Source organism: Hyperolius riggenbachi, chromosome 4, assembly GCF_040937935.1.
Source record: "Hyperolius riggenbachi isolate aHypRig1 chromosome 4, aHypRig1.pri, whole genome shotgun sequence".
NCBI lineage: Eukaryota > Metazoa > Chordata > Amphibia > Anura > Hyperoliidae > Hyperolius > Hyperolius riggenbachi.
In genome coordinates this window covers 415192013-415218271 of record NC_090649.1, presented here as the reverse complement: position 1 = coordinate 415218271, position 26259 = coordinate 415192013, and the positions used below count along the sequence as shown (strand labels likewise).

General features: G+C 43.3%; 1 protein-coding gene across 5 annotated transcripts in view; it reads right to left on the bottom strand.

Annotated features, from left to right (window-relative positions):
• Positions 1-26259, bottom strand: part of BCL11A (BCL11 transcription factor A) — a 229438-nt gene that overhangs the window by 44474 nt on the left and 158705 nt on the right. For 4 of the 5 annotated variants that reach the window (XM_068232413.1, XM_068232415.1, XM_068232412.1 and 1 more), the window contains one exon: positions 21247-21408. The exons of the other annotated variant lie outside the window; for it this stretch is intronic. In XM_068232413.1, coding sequence (XP_068088514.1) covers positions 21247-21408 — 162 coding nt within the window. The remainder of the gene's footprint in view (positions 1-21246; positions 21409-26259) is intronic. 5 annotated transcript variants of the gene reach the window in all.

The following is a 26259-nucleotide window of genomic DNA, read 5'->3' as shown; positions in this document are numbered from 1 at the left end:
TACATAAATTTGCATAATCTTGCATCAATTCAGAGTTATCTGCATCTCATTCACCATCCCTACTAGTGATGTCCCTAGAATATTCTGCTCTTTTTATTCAACTAGCATTACTTACACTGTAAATGGCAGAGGCCTCAAACCTGCTACAGTTGGATCATTGGGTGACTGGGGTTCAAATTCTGAAAAGGGGCGGAGCCACCAACAGCCAATCAGATTTGTTTGATTGATTTTAATGGGAAAATTTCAACTTCTTCCATTCTCACATTATTGATGCCAAGGACCCCAAAGCTCACAAACTTGGTCATTGAGTGACCGTGTGGCAAGGTTAGAAAGAGTGGGCAGAGCCAACAACAACCAAATACAAACCCGAGCAACAACAGATCTTCAGCCAGTAGGTTACTAAAAAGAGAACTTCCTGTGTAGGATGAATGGATGGACAACAGTAAACGATTCGTCTTACTTCACCCTACATCACGTTTTATAACCCTACAGGCTAGAGCAGCCTGAAGGAACCCTACAAATACTTTTTAGATCTCCAGGAACCCCTGCAAGTAATTTTTGGATCTCAAGAAACCCCTAAATTTAATTTGCAGGTGGCATGGTCTTTAAAGGGGAACTGAAGAGAGAGGTATATGGAGGCTGTCATGTTTATTTCCTTTTAATCAATACCAGTTGCCTGGCAGCCCTGCTGGTCTATTTCTCTGCAGTAGTATCTGATTAAAACCAGAAACAAGCATGCAGCTAGTCTTGTCAGATCAGACTTATAAGTCTGAACCACTGAAACACCTGATCTGCTGCATGCTTGTTCAGGGGCTATGGCTAATAGTATTAGAGGCAGAGGATCAGCAGGGCTGCCAGGCAACTGATATTGTCTAAAAGGAAATAAACATGACAGCCTCCATATACCTCTCTCTTCAGTTCCCCTTTAAAAGCTGGTGTGGCCATTTATACCCTATTACAGTGCCCTTCATTATAATGTCTCTTTATTCTAGTGCTTTTTATTAATGTGTCCATTATTAGTCCGACCACCAATTTAGTGCATCTTTTAGCAATACCTCCCATTATAGTGTGCTTTCTATACTTCCCCCAACACCCACAATGGGAGCAAAATGCCAAGGAACCCTGGGCTAGAGTGACAGAAACTGCAGTCATTATTATTATTTTAGTATTTATATAGCACCGACAGCTTCCGCAGCACTATACAGAGTATATTGTCTTATCACTTAACTGTCCTTCAGAAGGGCTCACAATCTAATCACTACCATAGTCCATATCCTGTAGTGTATGTATGGTAGTCTAGGACCAATTTAGGGGGAAGCCAAATAACTTATCTGTATGTTTTAGAGGTGTGGGAGAAAACCAGAGAACCCGGAGGAAACCCAGGCAGAACATACAAACTCAGTGCAGATAGCATCCCACCTGGCGAGAGAGCTAACCACTAGGCCACCGTGCTGCCCAGTCATCTGCATCAACCAATACAAGTGTGCTCTTGTTTCCTACCACTCCTGTGATAGTGTGAGGATTTCCAGCCAGTACCAGCAGTCTTTGTGGGATGGCTTTTTCCTAAAAGGCTCGTCCTGGGTGCTCCAAAACGGAAGCTAAAGCCAGAAGTAATTCCGAAATAGATTTGTCGCCGCTATTTTTAAGGTGGCAAAAAGCATTAAGCAGCATGCTGCAAACTGTCATAGCTGCTTCCTTAAATAACATCGCCATAGATCCTTTAGTTATCACTCGCCAAACAACCGCGCACCTGCAGAGTCCCACAGGGTAATCAAAGCTTACTTCAAGGACCAAGGTCACCATAGCACTTGTAAAATCAGAGACAGGGTGGAGTATAAATAAAGAGGCAGAGAAAAATACACACCGGAGCAGATCAGCGGCTGGAAGGCTCCTTTGGGTGCAGTCTAGTGGCCTCATTACCTAGGCAGCTGGATCCAGTTTCCAGCACTTGCCTCCCACAAGAGAAAACAACAAATCCACCTAGGATGCTGACATATGCTAAACTGATCGGAGGGGCCGGAGCTTATACACCCTCCATAGGGTCAGCATCCTATGGACTTCTGCAGAATGAGCAACGCTTTCATAATAACCCTGTTTTTTTTCTTAACGTCATGTCTCAGATGATTCAGTGGCTACCAAAGCACCCTGGAGGTTAACAATTACACCATCACCTTGCAAACTCTGTATCCTTTTTTGAATAATATTGCAGCTGATTCAATCTAGCAAGCTAATACAGCTTCCTCATTGTCACAGGCCAGACGTTTTCTTGTGTGCCAAGTGATTGACCACAAACAAAAGCTTGTTTGACCAACACTTGTTCCCTAACAAAACACGGACTGAAGGAGGAAGTAGAGAATAGAAGGCCACATTGATGTACCGATCATTTCTAACCCAGACAGGGAAGCCTGATCCCCCTCGCGCAGGACTCTTGCTAAACAATGCTGTCTGGGCCATAAGTCTTTTGCATTTTCTTTAGTCAGTGTCGCTACAACAAAAGGAACCTATAAGCAGATACAACCGAATCCTCTACGCATGTATAATATACAAAATGCCTCATCAAAATAGTTTAACCTCAGCAGAATAAAAAATATACTTCCTACGCTAGAGAATATAGGTCAGTATATTATACTAGCTGTTTCTGACTATGAATAAGTTATTATCTGATTACTTTGGGCCTTTACTGCCATCTAATGATTAAAAATAAAGCGAGCTTCAGCTACGAAACTGCTTGAGTTCATTTTTAGTATTTTTTGATGTGTTCTTACATTAAAGGGAACCTGTAATGAGAGGAATATGGAAGCTTCACAATCTTTATTTACTTTTAAAGCTCTGCAACAGCATGAGTTTTATTCCTTTCCCCCCTTCTAGTGTTATAGAAAGATATAAAAAGTTTAATAAAGCCCATTGATTTTATTGTGCTAGTCACATGACCTATGCAACAGCTTACTGTGCCCCTACGTCAGCCTGCCTGACCACTGCGGTCTTCCAAAAGAGGGCAGTGAGGCCAAGCTGCCACTCCACTCAAATAGGGGTGAATGTGACAGAGCTGTTTGAGTAGAAGAGGGAGTGGTTTGAACAGAAGAGGGAGTGGTTTGGACAGCAGAGTGCTAGGAGTCTGTGAACTGGAGCCTGTCAGCCCATTTCCAACAAAAAGCGATTTGCAATAATATTCATATAAAAAGCACTGTTAATGCCCACCGGCCCTGCAAAAAAATGTTAGACCCTATTGGCTCCTTGCAATCTAGTAAGTACCGGTAGATTTATTCAGATATAAACTATGATGGTTACATGACCACTGCTGCTTTTTTTAGTCCTTCTCACTAGGGATAGTCAATGACATGCAAATAATTTTCTGTTGATGCAGGATTATGCAAATATTATATGCAAATTTATGCACCTTGTAAATGGACCAATCGAAATTTCACCTCATCAGGATTTGATTGATTCATGTTCAAGCTGCATACATTTGCATACAAAATGTGCATAATGCTGCATAAATTATTTGCATGCCCGCTGCTGTAGACGTGGGGTAATCTGGACACTGAGGCCTGGAACCCACTGAAAACCGCAAACGCAAAACGCAACCGCTAGCGTTTTGTCTGAGCGGTTTGCAAGCGGATTCATGCGCGTTTTGGGTTGTGTTTTGCAACATTGTATTTTTTTCCCCAGCGGGTGCCTAGCGTTTTGCGTTTTGCGTTTTTATCCTGATTGGTCCTGTGAATTATTTTTAATTTTGTTACAGTGTGCTGAACCGCAAAACGCTAGCAAAACCGCTCAGTTTAGGTTTTGCTGAGCGTTTCTGCTAGCGTTTCAATACTTTACATTGAAGCGCTAACGCTCCCAAAATGCTGCAGGTCCTGCGTTTGCGTTTCTGGGAAACGCAAACGCTCCTGTGAAAGTTGCCCCATCCATTAACATTAGCCCAGCGTTTTGGCAAACTGCTAGCGTATCGCAGTGCTGCCAAAACGCTGCCAAAAGCGCTCCTGTGGGTTCCAGCCCTGAGGGCATGGTTTGGACCACAGGCTTCTGGAAGTCTGTAAAATGGAGCTTGCCAGTTTATTTCTCATTACATTTTTGAAATGTTATGGTGTTCACATGAATGGCGCTGATGATGCTCTACTCTATTAACAATAATGCGCGTAAACTCAGAAATGGAGTACACACAAATATACACACATCGTGCAGCAACACAAAGCATATGTGTGAACTACTGTATAATATAAAAGCCTACAGAGTTTCAGGTTTTTGCAATGTGTGATGCCTTAAAACTGACAGCACTGCACACAGTATAAACCTGACAGCACTGCACACAGTATAAACTTGACAGCACTGCACACAGTATAAACCTGACAGCACTGCACACACACAGTGTAAACCTGACAGCACTGCACACAGTGTAAACCTGACAGCATTGCACACAGTGTAAACCTGACAGCATTGCACACAGTGTAAACCTGACAGCATTGCACACAGTGTAAACCTGACAGCACGGCACACATTGTAAACCTGACAGCATTGCACACAGTGTAAACCTGACAGCATTGCACACAGTGTAAACCTGACAGCATTGCACACAGTGTAAACCTGACAGCATTGCACACAGTGTAAACCTGACAGCATTGCACATAGTGTAAACCTGACAGCATTGCACACAGTGTAAACCTGACAGCATTGCACACAGTGTAAACCTGACAGCATTGCACACAGTGTAAACCTGACAGCATTGCACACAGTGTAAACCTGACAGCATTGCACACAGTGTAAACCTGACAGCACTGCACACAGTGTAAACCTGACAGCACTGCACACAGTGTAAACCTGACAGCATTGCACACAGTGTAAACCTGACAGCATTGCACACAGTGTAAACCTGACAGCATTGCACACAGTGTAAACCTGACAGCATTGCACACAGTGTAAACCTGGCAGCACTGCACACAGTGTAAACCTGGCAGCACTGCACACAGTGTAAACCTGAGCAGCACTGCACACAGTGTAAACCTGAGCAGCACTGCTAACAATGTAGACCTGAGCAGCACTGCACAACACTGCACACAGTGTAAACCTGACAGCACAGCACACAGTGTAAACCTGACAGCACAGCACACAGTGTAAACCTGACAGCATTGCACACAGTGTAAACCTGACAGCATTGCACACAGTGTAAACCTGACAGCATTGCACACAGTGTAAACCTGACAGCATTTCACACAGTGTAAACCTGACAGCATTTCACACAGTGTAAACCTGACAGCATTGCACACAGTGTAAACCTGACAGCATTGCACACAGTGTAAACCTGACAGCATTGCACACAGTGTAAACCTGACAGCACTGCACACAGTGTAAACCTGACAGCACTGCACACAGTGTAAACCTGACATCACTGCACACAGTATAAACCTGACAGCACTGCACACAGTGTAAATCTGACAGCACTGCACACAGTATAAACCTGACAGCACTGCACAGTGTAAACCTGACAGCATTGCACACAGTGTAAATCTGACAGCATTGCACTCAGTGTAAACCTGACAGCATTGCACACAGTGTAAACCTGACAGCATTGCACACAGTGTAAACCTGACAGCACGGCACACAGTGTAAACCTGACAGCACTGCACACAGTGTAAACCTGACAGCATTGCACACAGTGTAAACCTGACAGCATTGCACACAGTGTAAACCTGACAGCATTGCACACAGTGTAAACCTGACAGCACTGCACACAGTGTAAACCTGACAGCACTGCACACAGTGTAAACCTGACAGCACTGCACACAGTATAAACCTGACAGCACTGCACACAGTATAAACCTGACAGCACTGCACACAGTGTAAACCTGACAGCACTGCACACAGTGTAAACCTGACAGCATTGCACACAGTGTAAACCTGACAGCATTGCACACAGTGTAAACCTGACAGCATTGCACACAGTGTAAACCTGACAGCACTGCACACAGTGTAAACCTGACAGCACTGCACACAGTGTAAACCTGACATCACTGCACACAGTATAAACCTGACAGCACTGCACACAGTGTAAATCTGACAGCACTGCACACAGTATAAACCTGACAGCACTGCACAGTGTAAACCTGACAGCATTGCACACAGTGTAAACCTGACAGCATTGCACACAGTGTAAACCTGACAGCACGGCACACAGTGTAAACCTGACAGCATTGCACACAGTGTAAACCTGACAGCATTGCACACATTGTAAACCTGACAGCATTGCACACAGTGTAAACCTGACAGCATTGCACACAGTGTAAACCTGACAGCACTGCACACAGTGTAAACCTGACAGCACTGCACACAGTATAAACCTGACAGCACTGCACAGTGTAAACCTGACAGCATTGCACACAGTGTAAACCTGAGCAGCATTGCACACAGTGTAAACCTGACAGCACTGCACAGTGTAAACCTGACAGCATTGCACACAGTGTAAACCTGAGCAGCACTGCACACAGTGTAAACCTGAGCAGCACTGCTAACAATGTAAACCTGAGCAGCACTGCACAGCACTGCACACAGTGTAAACCTGACAGCACGGCACACAGTGTAAACAAGATCATTATTTTTTTAGGAGAAGGTCTACAATGACAGCTTAGATAGCTCTCCCAATAAGATGAATACCAGGACATCACAATATCATTTTCTACAAGGAAATTGATGACCTGCTTATATCTGTGTGTTTACCTGCAGTCTACAACACCTTTTCACCACAGGAAAAAGCAGCCATGAGCCAAGCAATTGTCTGTGTAGGCTGTTCAGATCGCTGTGCTGCCAAGGGGAAAACAAATGTTTCTGCACTATTTTCACTGCTGTCAGAAGGACCTCATAGAATGCACTACACAGCAGTAATACACATGTGGTTTTGCATGAGTCAATTCTCATTGCTCAATTGTGCAGCTCTGCAAACAGTCCTGCCAAAAACACGACTAAAATCGTACACGGAAAATAATAATGAGCATCACTGTGCTTCAAACCATGCATTGGTGTGAGCAGAGCAGGGCATGTTACTAATGTATGTAGGAGTACTAGGCATATTTAAAATGGGGGTAATACCACTCATGCAGGTCAGTAAACTGGTGGCATACATGGTATATACCATGGGCAGCACGGTGGTGTAGTTGTTAGCACTCTCGCCTTGCAGCACTGGGTCCTCTGTCTGAATCCCAGCCAGGGCACTATCTGAATTCAGTTTGTATATTCTCCGTGTCTGTGTGGGTATCCTCCAAGCACTCCCGTTTCCTTCCACATCCCAAAAACATGCAGATAAGTTAATTGGTTTCCCTTAATTGGCCCTAGACTACAATACATACACTATACATTAATTGGCCCTAGACTACAGTACATACATACATAGACATATGACTCTGGTAGGGATTCGATTGTGAGCTCCTCTGAGGGACAGTTAAGTAACAAGTCAATATATACTGTACAGCGCTGCACATGCCACCTTTAATCTAGCATGTATACAGTCCTTAACACAAGACAGTTAGGAAGGAGTGAATCCAACCATGGGAACTTGCCAGGGCCTCAGTAGAGCTTCCTTAGTGACAGCAGACAGTGCTGCTGAAGTAATAGGGCTGATTAGTGTGTAGTATTCCTTCAATAAAAGGTACAAAGTAACCGCCTACAGGTCCACTTTAAAAACGAACAGGAATATGTGAGAATTAGAAGGGAAGAGCCGATTTCCATCATCATAAGATAAGCTGAAATTTACAAACAGGTTGAGCAGCCTCTATCTGAGGTAATCTCTGGCCTTGCATCTCCTCAGCATGCATTCATCTACTATAGCCCAAGCGTGTGACACGCTAGTGGCCGACTGGATGGTTCTATGGATTTTCTTTAGAAAGATATACCTGCACAATATAGAATTGCATTCCTTTTTATTTTAATCATAGGCTTATATTTGTAAATGTCAAGAGGACTATCAGACCATCTCTTTCAATGTCATCACTCAGACTGCATGATAGTTTCCTCAGAATAATCATATGTTGTCTCCACATGTCAGCGCTGTCCTTGGCAAAATGAACAAAAGCTCGAAAATAAGGTGATCAAACATTCGTTCAATTATCAGCCAACCTGCTCTATAGGCACTCCGTGTGATAGCTGTCCACAAGGCGTACGTTAAAAAGGGGCGCTGGGAAAAAAGGGCGCGGGGTTTTAAACGATAAACATGGATAACGTTTAAAAATATAATGTACTATATTTCGTTTAAAAATAATGTTTTAGAAAGTTATAAATCATTAAATAATGTGCATGAAATTGGCAATTGTGAAAACGTTAATCTTCCGTTTAAAAAGTGAAACGTATAATAACGTTTAAAAAAAATAGTAAGTAACCCTCCCTGTACCTACCCCTAACCCCTAGACCCCCGTGTTGGTGCCTAAACCTAAGACCCCCCTGGTGGTGCCTAAACCTAAGACTCCCCTGATGGTGCCTAAACCTAAGACTCCCCTGATGGTGCCTAAACCTAAGACTCCCCTGATGGTGCCTAAACCTAAGACTCCCCTGGTGGTGCCTAAACCTAAGACTCCCCTGGTGGTGCCTAAACCTAAGACCCCCCTGTTGGTGCCTAAACCTAAGACCCCCCTGGTGGTGCCTAAACCTAAGACCCCCCTGTTGGTTCCTAAACCTAAGACCCCCCTGGTGGTGCCTAAACCTAAGACCCCCCTGTTGGTGCCTAAACCTAAGACCCCCCTGTGATAAGCATTAATAACGTGTGAAAAAAATATTGTGCTGTTTTTCGTTTAAAAATAATGTTTAAAAAATTATAAATCATAAAATAATGTGTAATCATGAGAAGCAGTTATAAAACAGTAAAAGTCTCCGGGCGCCGCTTATAAAACGTTATTTTTCTCCGGCGCCCTTTTTTCCTGTCGGGCGCCCATTAAACGATATTTATTATGGGAGTGAATGGCGGCGCCAGATTTGTCCACTTGCCTCAGGCGCCCGAATTTACTGTTACCGTCCACAAGAGTAGGAACTATCACAAATGACAGACAAATTTCTGTGTATTGCTTACGTAATATAAGTGCCATTCAAGTAAAATCTCCCGGGATTAAAGGTCTGAAGAGCTTTGAGTTGCTTATTGTATATATATACAGAGGCAGCAAACATGACTCAATCTGAGGTGCAGGCAGCAAAGTATCAGCTATGTGCATTCTGCAAGATTTTGTTCCTTAAAGCGCACCTAAACCCAGGACTTCCTCTCTGTTGTAAAAGATAAGCAACAGCATGATAACTTTTAAATAAAAAACATTTTTGTTACACCTGATACAAATCCTGCAATAAATCTGCAGTGTGTATACTTCATGCTTTCCTGGAAGCAGACATGGGGTTAACATCCTGTGTTTAAAGCCTGCCGCACACTGTGCAATTTACCGTCAGATAAGTGGGTTGAATAGATCATTTCTGCCAGGTCCGATCTGATTTCCGATCATTTTTCTGATCGATTTGCATAGAAGTGATCAGAAAATCGATGAGAAAAACGATCGGAAATACGATTGGATCTGTCAAAAATGATCTATCGACCCATCTATCTGATGGGAAATTGCATGGTGTGTACAAGACTTTAAGTGCCCCTCATCTCAGGCGTGCAAATTCTGATGGTTGTGCCGTGCAGACTTTGGCCTGGACCCCACTGAAAACCGCAAACGCAAAACGCAACCGCTAGCGTTTTGTCTGAGCGGTTTGCAAGCGGATTCATGCGCGTTTTTGGTCGTGTTTTGCAACATTGTATTTTTTTCCCCAGCGGGTGCCTAGCGTTTTGCGTTTTTATCCTGATTGGTCCTGTGAATAATTTTTCTTTTTGTTACAGTGTGCTTAACCGCAAAACGCTAGCAAAACCGCTCAGTTTAGGTTTTGCTGAGCGTTTCTGCTAGCGTTTCAATACTTTACATTGAAGCGCTAACGCTCCCAAAATGCTGCAGGTCCTGCGTTTGCGTTTCTGGGAAACGCAAACGCTCCTGTGGAAGTTGCCCCATCCATTAACATTAGCCCAGCGTTTTGGCAAACTGCTAGCGTATCGCAGTGCTGCCAAAACGCTGCCAAAAGCGCTCCTGTGGGTTCCAGCCCTTTCTCTGCACGACAAACCGCACAGAATCTCGCACAAGTGGAAACAGGGCCATCCACTTCTATTGTTTGTGCAAATCTGAATGCAGAAAACGCATGCAGATTGGCTGTAGCGGAAACAGGCCCTTATAGTTATGCCCCTGCATTTATCCATAAAATAATAAATAATTAGGGGTACTTAGTTACCTGGGAGGGCCAGACATCTGGGCTAAACTTGTTGGTTTATTGTATGTAATATCAGCGTAGTCTGAAAGCAATGTGATGTGATATACTGACCTATAATATAAGGCAGGAGTCACACTTCTTGCAAAAAACTCAACATTTTTTTTTTACATTAAAATTTGCATTTGTATGCAAATTGTCATACACTTTTTGTTACCGCAGCTGATGAAAGTCAATGGGAATTTGCATGTGATGCACAAATTTGTGCTGCAAGAAGTTTTTTCTTTTCCTGCATGGGAAAGCATGAACTTAATTTCTGAATTTTACCAGAAGTGTGATGAACTCTCATAAGCTGTGCGGTGAATGAATTTTTGCACATTCGCACACACATTTGTGTGCAGCCAGGATATCATAGCCTAGGAGTAGAAGCCCCTGTGGACGAGCGCTGTAATTACAGCGCAGGAGATTTAGGTGCAGCGCACACCACCATAGACCGTAATAGGAATTACAGCTATAGCAGCACACACCGAGTAATTTCTGCGCCTGAAGTTACATTTAACACACTGTAATTCGGCCTCCAGCAATAGCTGGAAGCCGAATTACAACATTACCCACTATCCACATCGACCTAGAGGGGGAATAGTATTTAACTCCGCCAGTACTTGTGCAGCAGCAGGATAAGCCATACCGGCTGTATCCTGCGCCCAAGTCTCCCGGTGCCGATTTTATATGTATCCCCTGTGTACTCCAGACTATATACCCTAAAGAAAGAGATTTCCTACATGTTGCGCTATTTTAAAGTGAACCAGAACTCAGAACTTCCTCTCTGCTCTAAAAGACACGCAACAGCATAATAACCTTTACAGAAAAACGTTTCCTAGTTACAGCTGATACAGATGCTGCAATAATTCTGGAGTGTTTCTACTTCCTGTTTTCATAGAGGCAGACATATTGTTAACATCCTGTGCTTTCAAATTAGCTTATCTGCCGTGGAAGTCAGCTGAGAGATCAAGTTACAACTTGTGATTAATCACAGATAAGGGGGAATTAGAGGGGCTAAACTCTCTTAAAGCAGATCCGAGATGAAAAACTAACTATAACAAGTAACTTGTCTATATATCTTATCTAAAGTTTAGATAGTTTACACAGCAAATCTGTCTGAAAACAGCTTTAATAGAATATGATTATTTCTTCCTGTGATACAATGACAGCAGCCACGTTGTTTGTAAACATTACACAGAGACAGGCTTATCTGCACCATCAGCACTCAGACTGTGAAAAAAACCTAATCCCCCCTCCTCCCCTCTGCCTCTGAAATCTCTGGCTAGTAATACATCCCCCTCCTCCTGCCCAGACTGAGCTCCCATGAGCCCTTGCTACTGCCAAGGCTCTCTGAAAAACGGTGGGTGGGGCTTTTTTAGTTTATAGGGAAGTAGAGTATTAAAACAAAAACAAAAAAGTATTTGGCCTGAGGAATGCCTTATAAACAATAGGAAAGGAACACAATTATGCAATGAGTAAAAGTTCATCTCGGATTCACTTTAATACATACAAGGGAGCATTTCTATATGTTTTCCTTCTGTCCTGTGCAAGAGTTCAGGTCCTCTTTAACTGTAGCCATTCTAATTACAAGAAGCTTCAGCAGCCACTAACCAATCTAGTCCTTCCACAAGCCAGGGAAAGGGTTAAGCAGGACACAGTAGCCATTGAGATAAATAGATGCAAAGTCCATACCTGATTATTACCTTTGCCCTTTGACTCCTATCTGTATGCGCAGCACAGATAGGACACAGGACTACAGGTTATGCTGGGTGCTATCCTGTCTGGGCTGAGGCAGAAGCGTCTGGATTCAGCACAGAGGACTGGCCAGGACAGAATGCACAACTGTTGTACAGTGTACCTCGCTGTTGATACATGGCTGCTTTATCACCGAGCTAGACAATCCATGAGCTGACTGATGTTACTTGCACTGTGTCGCTGTTCTACCCATTGTTCTGCCACCCTCAGGAATACTAAGTGTTCCTGCAACCCACAGTTAACCCATGCATTTATAACACCCGGCGCTGCTGGGTGGCCTCCTCTCAAGCATTGTTCTTTCACTGTATCACACACTAATCAAGCCCGGTGGGAGAAAAAGGAGTAGAGGTCTTAACTAAATACACAGCTGTGGGGTGATATTGCCATCTTAATTGAAAAACAAGGGGGCTTTTTATTTTGGCTCGGAGAATGGGAAGATGAATGTGGCTCTGTGCTGCTGTGACATGTGGATTCTGTTACAGGTTGGGGACTTATGTCGTGCCTCTGCTGTCTGTAACATCCACTCTTTTTCTACATAAATGCCAGCCGCTGTCAAAGTGGTCAGCAATGCATTGCAAAATCCTTTGTGGCTGAAATGATTCCGGAACACCAGAGCCGCTCGCCTGTGCGCTCGCCTGACTTTAAAAGGGAACTATGTTCAGAGAAGCTAGGCTGGAATGATAATAGCTGATAGGTAACGGTCACAATAGATACACGCCGCAGAAGGACTAGTCCCTAACTTTCCCTGACTTCCCCAGACACTGAGAACATCTACAGTGAACTTGAAATGAGTAAAATTATTTAAAATAAACACGTGATGTACCTGCAAATGAACATTACATACTTACCTCGCCGTCAGTTTCTCTCAGAAGCTCACCGTCTTCTTCTAACAACGATCTGTTCCAGTTCTGTCAAGATTTTGTCAGAACTGAAAGCTGAACTGAAGATCTTAAAGGATACCCGAACTGACATGTGACATGATAAGATAGACATGTGTATGTACAGTTCCTAGCACACGAATAACTATGCTGTGTTCCTTTTTTTCTTTCTCTGCCTGAAAGAGTTAAATATCAGGTATGCAAGTGGCTGACTCAGTCTTGACTCAGATAGGAAGTGACTACAGTGTGACCCTCACTGATAAGAAATTCCAACTATAAAACACTTTAATAGCAAAAAATGGCTTCTGAGATCAAGAAAGAGGTAAAATAGGGGAATTCCATATCAGTGAGGGTCACACTGTAGTCAATTCCTGTCTGAGTCAGGACTGGGTCAGCCACTTGCATACCTGATATTTAACTCTTTCAGGCAGAGAAAGAAAAAAAAAGGAACACAGCATAGTTATTTGTGTGCTAGGCACTGTACATACACATGTCTATCTCATCATGTTACGTCAGTTCGGGTATCCTTTAAAAAACCAAAGAGTTTCACTTGCCTGGGGCTTTTGACAGCCTTCCTGTCCCATGCCGGTCCTTCACGATCCTCCATTCTCCCGCCGCCATTTAGTTTCGTTACCGTCCACTTGTAAAGTGACGACAAGTGCGCCTGCACGCCCCGGGCCACGCATCGCTTTCTTCGCGCTCCCACCTGCTATAGCGTCCTGCGAGAGAGCTGTACAGCGTCGATGGGCAGTGGGATGGTAAACCATAACACCTTTAACACAAGGTGCCAGGGGTGTAAAGAGAGGAGAGCAGCCCCAGCAATCGCAGAGGGGCCCAGAGCAGTGGGAGGCCCCAACTCCTCACCTTCCCTTCCTCCAATACAAGGCACTATACTTCAGATCAGGTGTCTTTGTGGCTACACTTGTTAGGAGTGAGAAGATCATGTCCAGTCCACTCTTGTTTTCTAACACTTGTGAGATGGGTCCCAAGGCCATGAAGGGCACCAAGAGGAGGGAAGGAAAGGGGTGTGAACATTGGGGGGAGGGGCATCAAAGTTTCAATAGAATGCATAGTTATGCCACTGCAAGGTGCCAAGTGATACTACACCCAAGGCCTTGTTCACACTAGCAAATGCATATGGCCGTGCACTCATAATGTAACATGTGATCGCACACCATCTGCATTGCACTGCTGATCCCATTCACTACAGTGAATGGGTTAGCACTGCATTTTGCAATGCGTTATCACAGCATATAAAGTGAGAATGTCAGACAGTGCAGTGTATGCACATCTGATGTTCTTTCTGGAGATCGTACTATATGCATTCCCAAAAATGCGCCCAGCAAGGGATATAGTGTCAAGACCAAAGGGTCAAATATCACTTTAAATAAAATGTACTGAAAAAAATCTCAATCATATTTTGTTCAAGTTGTTATTGGGTTTGCTGCATGCCTGGACCTGAGCTCTAAAATGACTTCAGCAGTAGTTTTACATTGAAAAACATAGTAGTAACAGTACACTAATGCTGAACACAGCCGAAGGGAAACATTATAACGTCGCACTCAGCACAGTGGCTAAGCAGTTCCTAGTACTGGTGGGTTAACCGTTATCCGAACATTATTAAGTACTTAGGCCAGTTTGATAAAGATATTAGGCTGTGGTCTTATTGAGAGACACTCGTTAATCCATTACAGAGAGAGTAACCTATTGCGTAATAAGTCAACACTTTATACTGTAATAAGTGGACAAAAACCTATGCCAAATAAAAGTGAAGTTATCTGGGAGGTGCTATTTTTTCCTGACATGCCAAGCCGGACAACTGTTAGTGATAGCTTGCATGAACAGTTTGTAAGCAAGCTGACAGCATGGAGTCTGGTGATAACAAATTTGACAAGTTTAAAAGCAGATATCCCTGCCAACAGACTCATCTGCTGATACGCAGAATGGCTACTAATAGAGATAAGGCAAAAAATAGCTTTCAGCTTCTCTGTTCCAAACTCCTTATTGCATAATGATTATGCATATTTCACATAACAGGCACACGGTGCTGTCATGTAGATCTGCACAAGGACTGATGCATGTAAAGGTATACAAGCAGTAAGACTGGCATTAACCTCCCTGGCGGTAAGCCCGAGCTGAGCTCGGGCTATGCCGCGCAGGGGGAGATCTCAGCCTGGTGGGGCGATTTTTATTCTGTAAAGTGCTGTGCGCGCAGCCAGCACTTTGCTAGCCGCGCGCACAGCTTGATCGCCGCCGCTCTGCGGCGATCGGCCGCACGCAGCGGCGAAAGAGGGCCCCCCCCCCCGCCAGAGCCCTGCGCTGACCGGACCAATGAGTTCCGGGCAGCGCTATGGGCTGGATCGAGTGCGCATGACGTCAGGACGTCGGCTGACGTCCATGACGTCATCCCGATCGTCGCCATGGCGACAGGAGAAGCCAAACAGGGGAACGCGTTATATACACGTTCCCCTGTTTGCTATAGATGCCGGCGACGATCGCACTAGAGGGACACATTCACCCTCTAGTGGTGTTTCATGTAGCTACCACTCTGGTAGCTTTACATGAAACAAAAAAAAAAAATTAAAAAAAAAAAAGGATTTTTGCCAATTAGGCAAAAAAAATTAACCGCCAAGGAGGTTAAAGTGGTCTGAAACTCTGAAATAACATTCAGTAAAAATGGGTTTTCTACTTTTTATTACTCATACAGATACCATTTTTGCTTTTGTGCACAAGTAATATTATCTACTTACAAATTATAAGTTCCCAAAGTACAGTTTATCTGGTCTGAAAGCTGCATTTTTTTGAAGCTGCTTTTTTATTATAAATTGAAACTTTCCCCTGAGTGTGCGCATGCAGAAGAGCCGACTGGCGAAACTGAGCCAGTTTACCGGGCATGATTGCAGCCGAACGGAGGCAATCACCACTCACCGATGCGTCGGTCGCGCCACCGGTTCACTTCTGGAATTTCTGACTTTAAAGTCGGAAAACCACTACGCCTGCACGGCGGTGTCCTCGCTCCCGCTGATGTCACCAGGAGTGTACTGTGTAGGCGCAGACCGCACTGGGCCTGCACTGTACACTCCCGGTGACGTCAGCGGGAGTGAGGACACTGCCGTGCAGGCGTAGTGGTTTTCCGTCAGTGAACCGGAGGCGGGGACCGGAGCATCGGTGAGTGGCTGCGCAGGCACAGGACGTCTGCGGGGGACCATTAGAAGCCCCAGGTAAGTTTAACCCTTTTTCCCCCTACCCCCTATCTCAAAATGTTTAAAATAAAGAGAACAGACATTTTTTTTCCAGAAACATTTTTTTCAAAAACACTGTTCTTCCGTTATCTGTCCGTGTGTTTGTATCCTTTATACAAAAACACCAGTACATTAAAGGAAGAAAAATGATTGGATCTTACAAAAGCAAAATATCCTGTAATGTGATCTGATTAGTAAATCACTCCTATCCATGCGCTGTGCGCTCGAATATGTCCATAAAGAATAAGTCGGCCTAGAAGCCACTGAGTAGCGTAACCCCCTCCACCACATGTGCTAATACAAAACACATTCTAAGAGAAATCTGACCACCGTTCAACATACCGCTTAAGATTTTCCACAACATGCTGTTCTGTGTGGGAATTCATACTACTCACCCCCCATTCCTGCAGATTCAAAACAGTCCTTCAGACTGCCAGACACTGCACATGAAACACTCACATCATTCAAGGTTATATCAGAAGTTAGCAAGCCCGTCATGTCTCACTCATTTCAAAAAAAGCTGCATCCACTGGAGAGTACCCGCACTCATTTTCTACTTCAATAGTCTCATTCACTTCAAGGCGCAGGCCTTACTCTGAGCCACCAGAACTGCCTTCCTCCTGCATTTTCATCCTGATCACATGCATACTCCTCTTCCTGAGGAACAACAGATATATCACTGCAACACAATGAAGGAAAAAAGCTACGCACCAAATTACTGCAGACACCAAACTCACCTGATTTCATTTCCATGCGCAGGAGGAGGCCACTAACGATGTAATGTGCCAAATAATTGTTTGTATGAACGATCGGAAATGATCGCTTGGGCCAACTAATAGACAAAAATCTCCTAACTAATCCGATCAGATTGACAGGATTGATTTCATGAATGATTGGTTAGGCGATTTTTGTTTGTTAGTGTTCCCAGACGATTTCAGATCGCTCATATGGTTCGTAAACGATTGTTCGGCAAATGTTATCGTTTGTGGCCACCTTAATACAGGCTTTAAGATGGTTGTTTACCATGCAAAGTACAACCTGACAACCATTATGAAATATGTGGGCTGCACGCTGGCGTAGTGGTTAACACTCTCGCCTTGCAGCGCTGGGTCCCAGCAGGCCACTATCTGCACAGAGTTTGTCCTCATATGTGCATGGGTTTCCTCTGGGCACTCTGGTTTCCTCCCGCAACCCAAAAACATACAGATGAATTAACTGGCTTACCCCTCAATTGGCCCTAGACTGCGATACATACGCTACACGATACATACATAGACATAGGACTATGGTAGGGATTAGACTGTGAGCTCCTCAGAGGGACAGTTAAGTGACAAAACATTATACTCTGTACATCGCTGCAGAAGATGTTGGTGCTAAATAAATAGTAATATTAATATATGTTCAGTTATAGCCAAGAACAGAAAGATTCAATATAAAAATGTATAATTAAGTTGCATGGATGGCTCCAGAAACTGGCCCACAGAAATTAAACACCAATAGAAATGCAGCTTCATTAAATAAAATGGCATACAGCCAGGAATCATGGCCAACAGAGGCCTTGATTTCCCGACATGGATATCTGCCCCACACACTCTTGCCAACTACAGTACAAAGCAAGCATAGGCAGAGCAGAGCTCAGAAGAGGGCAGAGGTTTCTGAAGACTCCCAGAGTCCCGGGAAAGGATCTGTAGTATAACAGAGGAACTTACAGCAAGTCAGCCTAAAGTGAATCAGTAAGTTGCATTATCTGCAGCCCAACTGATCTCCCTCCACCGTCTGATTACTACTAAAGCCCTCTCAGGAGGTCCTGTCCTGTTCTTGTCTGCATTTCCAGGTAGTTTACTCTTCTGTGGGACTGGGCCAGGCGGGCTAACCTTCACTTCCAATTGACATCAAGGAGCTTTGTGTGCCTTTAGGCTCGTACACCTGCTGACTAAAGTTGGCTAAGGCGGCCGATAACAAACGCCCCTGCCGATAATCAGTCGTGTGTGCACAGGCTCGCGACCCTCAACCGGCAAACCATCTGCCAACAGATCAACTCACCCCCAGGGACAGCTGATCCCATTGTTAACATCGCTCCCCGCCCGCCATGTGATGCCAGGCATGTGCCCCTCCAATGTCTCTCCGCCTCCCCGCATAGCAACACAGCACATCTGTCCAGCCCACCGATGTCACCCAAGGGAATCGGGTCCCAATCCCTGATGGGCGACATCCATCAAAGGTGTGTTCACACCTTATGACTGAAACCTGTTTACTGCTTGTCCTTCTTTCTTAGTAACTGAAACATCCCACAAGGTCTCCCATTCTGGAACTGATCTGACCCAGTTATCTGGCCTTCACAATTCGACCTTTGTCGCTGAAAACCTTACACTTGCCCATTTTTCCTATTCCCAAAGCATGACTTTCAGGAGCTCACTGCTTGCTTGCAGCCTAATAAATCCCACCCCTTGACAGGTGCTACTTTAGTGAGAGAACTGACATTATTACATTTCCATCAGTGTTTTAATGTTGTGGCTGTTAGGTGTAATAAGTGATTAATGTATTGCCAGATTTAGTTGTATTGACTCTTCGAGGATCTTGGCAGTCATTTTTCTTTGACTGTACAGCACATACTGTGTCTGTCTTCTCCTGATAAACAAGGAAGTAAGTCCGAAATATGATCTTCAAGGGTTGCCAATGCTAACTCATAAATGAGTAATTAAAACTAGCAATTCGTTTTAGGTAAATATATTGTGTATGAATTTTCTTGATTGTAGGGAGTTTTAGCTAAAAATACAAAAACAAAAAAGACATAACTTGATTTCTGTAAAAAAAAAAAAAGTTATAGAAAACTTGTAAGAACACAGGTTGACTGAAGGTGGCGCTTTAGAGCCTTCCAGCTTCACAGAACTGGAACAGTCATTCTGCATATGGTCAGTGTGTGTTTCAACAGGAAAAGAAGGTAGCAAGCAGCCTACTAATGATTGGATCTCAGACACTGCTGCTGTGTCTTTGCACTGTTTGATCAGTCAGTGTTATCACTGCTGATATCAAGGGAAATTAGGTGATGTTTTTAAAGAGGGGGAAAAAAAAACTTGGAAGGCTGACAGCAGTTTGTGTTGCAATACTGTGACTGAACCAGTTATCTGTGCTGTATAAATATTTGTAGAGACACTTATCAAAAGCAGCTATCGTATATCAGGCCCCTTTTTAGCTGAATGGAGAGGATAATGATATTACTATAGTCTTGAACTCAAACACAATTATGCAAACACAAATGCACTTGTTCGGTGAGGAAAACAAATAGCCGCGGTTTGCGTAAGTAAAACATCGCAATTGCAAAGAAGTGCAAGAATAAAAACAGGCCTATAGAGAGCTTACACTCATCCCGTGACTGATCTGATGATCCAGGGAAATTAGAAAATCAAATGATTAATCAACAATAATGTGCAGTAATTTATTATGTAGTGAGAACAACTGCATAAATGTACACGACTCACAGCAATGGGGACAGCATTACAGAGGTAGTTAGACATGCCTAGCAACCGTTGGCATAGCCAAACCTCTCAACATTTTGAGAGAACAGAGAGGGGCACACAAGACACGCCCCTGTCACACACCTAGTCATTCCCCCACTACACAAAGCAGGCCAATTTGGCGCATGCACGTGGCCACACAGTGCCTGATATGGGCGCTGTTATAGCTGCAATACTATAGTCCGCACCATGTACGTGTAATTCGGGGGAAGGCAATAGCCGGACTCCGAATAATGTATCCCCTCCCCCTATTTGCGAGGACTCAAAGGGGGAATAGTATTTAACGCCACAAGGAATTGTAACAGCAGGGTGAGTTGTCATTCGTCTCACCCTGCGCCCAACTAACCGGCAGCGATTCAATACGTACGCCTCACTACACCCCTAGTCACGCATACCATAAAGAATTCATAAGAAAAATATGTAATTTTATAATTCATCCATACTTTTTCTTCATATAAATATTTGAAAATAAGAAATATACCAATTTAAAAGAATAAAATAAAGTTCAGAATCAATTAAATAGATTTTTCAGTAGAAGAGTACATATGTTTATATAAATCTTTACATTGGTCCTAAAAAGGGGGAAAAATGAGAAAGAAAGAAAGAAAGAGGGCAAGGTTTCCAAATGAAGGACTGTCCCTGCAAAAGGGGACCTTTGGGAGTTCTGGATGAAAAATATCTCTAGAGGTGGCCATGCATTGGGTAACGCATTGGCACACAATTTCTTTCTGATGGACTTGCACTGCCACTCAATTAACAATAACAATAGTAGACAAAGGTTCAATAACTGATCGACCCCCCCCCCACCACCACCACCAATTTGAGTTGCCAATCGATGCATTTGGCGCTACATGCGATCAAACCTGTATACTAAAAACGGTTTCTTTTGAACAACCACTGCATTTATAAATGGTCATTTTTTAATACTAAATTTGACCAGCAAGTGGCACTGCAGGTAAAATATGGAATCACAGCTACCAAGATGGATCACAGAGCAGCAGGAATGACTGGGATCTCTCTATGATCTCTAAAAATGTCTTGTAGGCTGCATCTAAAGTCCAACAAGATACCGTATGTAATACATTGCTGAAGTAGCTGTAAAAGTGACCAGGTTGCTCGGAGCAGATGTCCACAACAAGTTGTGGGCTGTTTTGGCACAATAGGGCTATTTAAGCCTTTGAAGATTATGTTAGCCGTTGTGAAGTCGGTTATTAGCACTGATATAGGAAAGATATAGTTTGGACTATTACATGCACTTTTATGACGGCCACATACTTTTTATTGCCCATGAATAACAAGTGGAATGAGAAGACCGACTGTTAAATATTAAATATGCTTGCGCACTTATCTGGGGTCAGAGCTATCCTCTACCATAGCATGCCAATAAACTGAACTAAAATAGTACAGGTGTGCTTCTAAACAGTGATAAGCCTGTTTGAGAATGTGTACATGGATATTTCCTGATCTGACATATGGCATTGCAACAATTGACGGCACTGAGGTGGCTAGAGTACCCTGTGACCGACCTCTGGGCAAAACCACCTCCAGTGATCTCACCTGGAAGCCCAACACCACTGCAACCCAGCGGAAAGCCCAGCAGAGATTCTTCTTCCTCCGCCAAGTGAGAAAGATCGTCATGGCCCCAGAGATTCGGACACGCTTGTACCCCACCACCGTTTATTCTCTGTTCCTCCATCTTGGTCTGGTATGCTGGCGCCACTGTTGATGACAGGCAGAAACTGTGGGTCAACGTAGTTAGCAGCTGCGCTAGTGAAGTAGAGTGGTGGCGCTACAAACCCAAAGGATTGGGGGTAACTTAAAAGTGCAGACTAAGCGGAGAGAACCGTGCATAGCGTGCACTCGTTAGAATTAACTCGCACTGACGACCGCGTTACATTTTAGTAAATCTGCCTAAATGTATGCTCACTGTATTAAAATGGACCTGAACTTTTGCACAAGACAGTAGAATTTAGCCTATTTATTTAAAAATTTGTTTGTGTCTAATCACAAGTTGTAATTTGATCTCCCCCGTGTCACATGACTGCCTATGGCAGAGATGGCAGATAAGCTCATTTAAAAGCACAAGATGTTAATATGTCTGCTTCCATAAATCAGGAAGTAAAAACAGTGGAGATTTATTATAGGATTTGTATCAGCTGTAACAAATAATTTTTTTTTTGTTTTTGTTTAAAGGTTATTATACTGTGCGTATCTTTTAAAGTGAATCTTTTAGAGCAGAGAGGACGTTCTGAGTTCAGGTCCGCAGCAAATCAGAAACCATTTCTCTCTGTTCCATCTACTCTAACAAAAAAACGAAATCCTCATCTACACGGTACAATTTTCCGTCAGATCGGATCTATTAGACAGATCTATTAGATCATTTCCAACTGGTCCAATCGGATTGCATTAGATTTTGCAATAGATTTTGGGTACTTATCAAAGCAAAATCCATCACAAAATTGATCTGAAACAATTTGGACATCTACACACAATGCAATTTCTTATTAGATCTATCTAAAAATCCATCTATCTGATGTAAAATTGTACAGTGTAGATGAGGCTTTAGACTGATTTCTATGGGTTACTACCAAACTTTGCACTTGCCCTGAGGTGCCTCTATAGGTTGCAGCCCATTGGCCGCGCCCCTGGGACAGAGGGCAGATACTACACAGGAATCATTTTTGTACCTGCAGACAGCTTGTTGGTGAGCCCATCTGGCTTTATTCTATGCTTTTTTTTACTGGCGAAGAAGGAGACAAAAGATAAGCTATAAATATTCCAGTGGGTAAGTCCTATGTGAATTCCCCAGCACAGTGTAGATTTATTTTCGGATGCCAGCTTTCAGGCTGAGGGCTTGCACAATTAGCTGATTCATAACAGCAAAAAAATATCTGCAGACATAAACTGTCTGACTGTAATTTGGAAGGATGTTTAAAGTGTTTCCTCTGTTGGAGATGCTGAAATCACGTGGCCAAACACTTCCTAAATAAAAACAGCATCTCCCAGTTTAATTCAGTGATTGCCATTCAGGCTTTTCTTTATAATGTATTACACCTTCCAGATGTATTCATCAGACTGGAGCACATTTACAATCTTGGATCCATATGATCGAAACTAAAATTCTAAAAATAGAGCCAGCCCCAGTATATACTGATCTTCGGAGATGAAGCCCTGATCTGTATTAGGTTCCTACAGTGGACTGTGACGAAGGAAAGTAGGCAATCCTGGTGACCAATCAATTGGGCACTGAATACCTCTGTACCAGGCCTCCCATTTTTTAATGCAAATGTAACAACAGTACTTTTCACAACAAATGTATTAAAATGTCCAGTCTGGCGGCATCCTGTAGTTCCATTTCATGCAACAGTGCAATTTTACTGGAGATAAAACTGTCCAGGTTCCTTCCCTATCTAATCATCACCCACATGAGTCAAACAGGAAAGGGGCACAAGAAAGTGTGTCCCTATGAGCACAGGACCTCACATACCTTCTTTCTAGGTTGGTAAGAGGTTACCTCTTTGTGTGAAGCACTACAGCTCAGCAGCCTCATGAGGATAAGAATCTGCTAAAGCTGCAGTGGCTGGCAAAAATAATAATTTCTCAGCTGGGGAGGAGCTGGGCAACTCCCACTCTACTGCCAGCACCGTCCCTACCGGAAGGATCTCTGGGCCACATGACTGGCTTTCCAAAAGATATTATTCAAGAATGGCTATATCAAATATGAAAACTGTGTAAAATGACAAAGCCACCTACTCCGTTTACTAGCATTGAAAAAACTGGACTAGGGCTTCAATTTCATGTCAAGGGATAAAGGATATATCAGATGAAGGGGATGAGAAGTAAAAAGAATTTGCATAGGCAAGGGTATAAACTCAGATATGAGTCTGGAGATAACTCCTCTAAGTCCAAAAAGTATAAAAAGAAGAAGGAAAATGCTCGTAAAGCACCAGCAGAGAGAACATTTACACATCATTCTGTGCAATTTCAGGATATAATTTTTGATCTTGCAATGGATGAGCCTTCTTAAAAAACACACCTGTATTCCTTAGCAGGGTACAGACAAAGTAGCATGCAGTGGGGATAAACAAAAAATGTTTCACGATTCGTCTTCCTCTTCAGAGGCATAGGTAATAGTACATACAAATTAATTCCAGATTCCAAAAGGGGCAACCACTCATGAATCTGTGATGCCAATAATATGACCCTCTGCGCGGAGTGCATCTCTCTTCACCCCCGAGCTTCAGCAGGAGGGGCCACACTTCGGGAGTGAGGAAGGACGCACTCGGCGTGGAGGGTCATATTTTTCGCATCACAGATTCATGAGGGGATGTAACCTTCTGGAATCAATTGCTTATTCCTCTGAGGAAGCGGCTTTTAGCCGTGAAAAATGTCAGGCAACCTTTGAACTCTGCATTTGGAGCTCGTATGAGTCCAGAAGAATCTGAATTGTCGTCTGTTTTGCAAATGAATCCCGTGTCTGCTCCGATTAAACATCTGGGATTTAAAGGATACCCGAGGTGACATGTGACACGATGAGATAGACATGTGTATGTACAGTGCCAAGCACACAAACAACTAGGCTGTGTTGTTTTTTTCCTTTCTCTGCCTGAAAGAGTAAAATATCGGTATGCAAGTGGCTGACTCAATCCTGACTCAGACAGGAAGTGACTACAGTGTGACCCTCACTGATAAGAAATTCCAACTATAAAACAGCAGAAAATGGCTTCTGAGAGCAGGAAAGAGATAAAAAGGGTCAATAGTTCATACATTTTAGCTCTGGCATACTTCAATGAATGTGTCATTGAGCAAAAACAATAAGACAGTTAAAACTTAAAAAGTACATTTAAACATAAAATAAAACTGTGGAAGATCTTAAAAAGTCATTTTTAGGAGAATGAAGATAGATACAATCATTTATTCCATTATTTTCGCCTCGGGTGTTCTTTAACAGGAACACCAAGAGATCAGGTTGACATGAGAAATTCCTAACCTAAAGTTGGCCAGTATATCAGAGCATCACCTTACATTGTGTATGCTTTGTGGGCGGGAATTATTAATCTCTCCTCAGCCTGCTACCTCACAAGTGCGGTTGCCCTCCAGTGCATTCTAATTCTACATCGCAGGGCAGGCTGCTAAATCTCAAATATCAAGACACCACTGCAAACAGTTCATTTGTTCTTGCTTGCCTATTACCCGTGAATGCTGAGCTCACTAGGCATAATTTAAACATACATATTTCTTTTAATGCTCCGTTGACATGTTCATAGCAAAGACTGTTTCCTGTTACAACATGTTCTACATACACTGGAAGTTATCTGTAAAAACCCGTAGACTAAAAAAAAAAATGGCATAAGCGTTCAATCACAGTTGTAAACGTACATCCTGAAGAGAAGCACGGACTGTAAGCTCCCTGGTCCATGCGGTGCCCCCAGGCTATTATTTCAGCTGCCGCACCTATATAGGTTTAACTATGTGAAAAGGGGCCAGAAAAACAAAAGTGTGACTTTTCCAAATAAATAATTTATTATCTTGACAAAATCTAATAAAGGCCAGGTTGTGTAAGCATCAGGCGTCACAGAGGTAAGCACGCCCCTCTGATCAACGAAAAGATTGCTGTGGTACCAGAAGTCTCAGTGTGGCCTGCTGGGACTTGTAGTTCTATAACAGCTGGGGAACCACAACGTTGCTGTTATTTCCTAAAAGAAAACCAGCAGCGTTCCAGAAGTGGCTATAGTGGGATCTCAGGCAAGATATGAAACATGGAAGATGTGAAAGGTCTCCACGGCCTCTCTTCTATGCCTCTCTTTAGGATACGATTACAAAGGGCCAGCCGCCAGCCTTACAACTGGAATGCTACACAGTATTTAGCTTTTCTTTGCCTTGACTAACCTCTATTATGTAATCTAACTGTGGCTGCTATTATTAGAAGAAAATTTACTGAAAGTCAATATCAACCTAAAAACAAAAAAGTGCCGGGGTAGTGCTGACTGGTTCAGCAATACTTTCCAAGTCTAATTTTTCACAGCAGTGATCTTCTGTAGGTCAGAAGAATAAAACCGCATTTTCAAAGCAGGTTAATAAAGGTGCTGCCATAGGAGGCAATGTTAAAAGCTGTGATTAGCGGCTATAAACGGCAATTTGGGCGGCCAAGTTTTGTAGCCGCTCCCTACCACTTGTAGCCACTATTTACCATTTATAGCCATTGACCGCGGCCCCCCGCGGGGGGAGGGGGGGGTTGAAGGAAGGCTAAGCGTTAGCCATTGGTAGACGAGGGTTCTGGCTAAGAGTAAGGTTCGATTAGGTCATAATCGGTAAAGGTTACAGAATTTTACTATTGTAATTAAGAAGTAGAATATTTTCATCATTTACCGGTCATTTTACCGATATTCTACTAGCAGCTACATGTATGCCTTATTTTGTCAGCACTGTGGTATCTCGTCAATTTCTGGTAGTACTGTTTCCAGCATTAGAAGAAGTGTTGGCCTTCTCAATCCAGAGTTGACAGTTGCTACCGTAGTGCTGCGAAATTAAACTTTCACCCGATTCCATAGGAAAAGTTCTGCTTTGGGA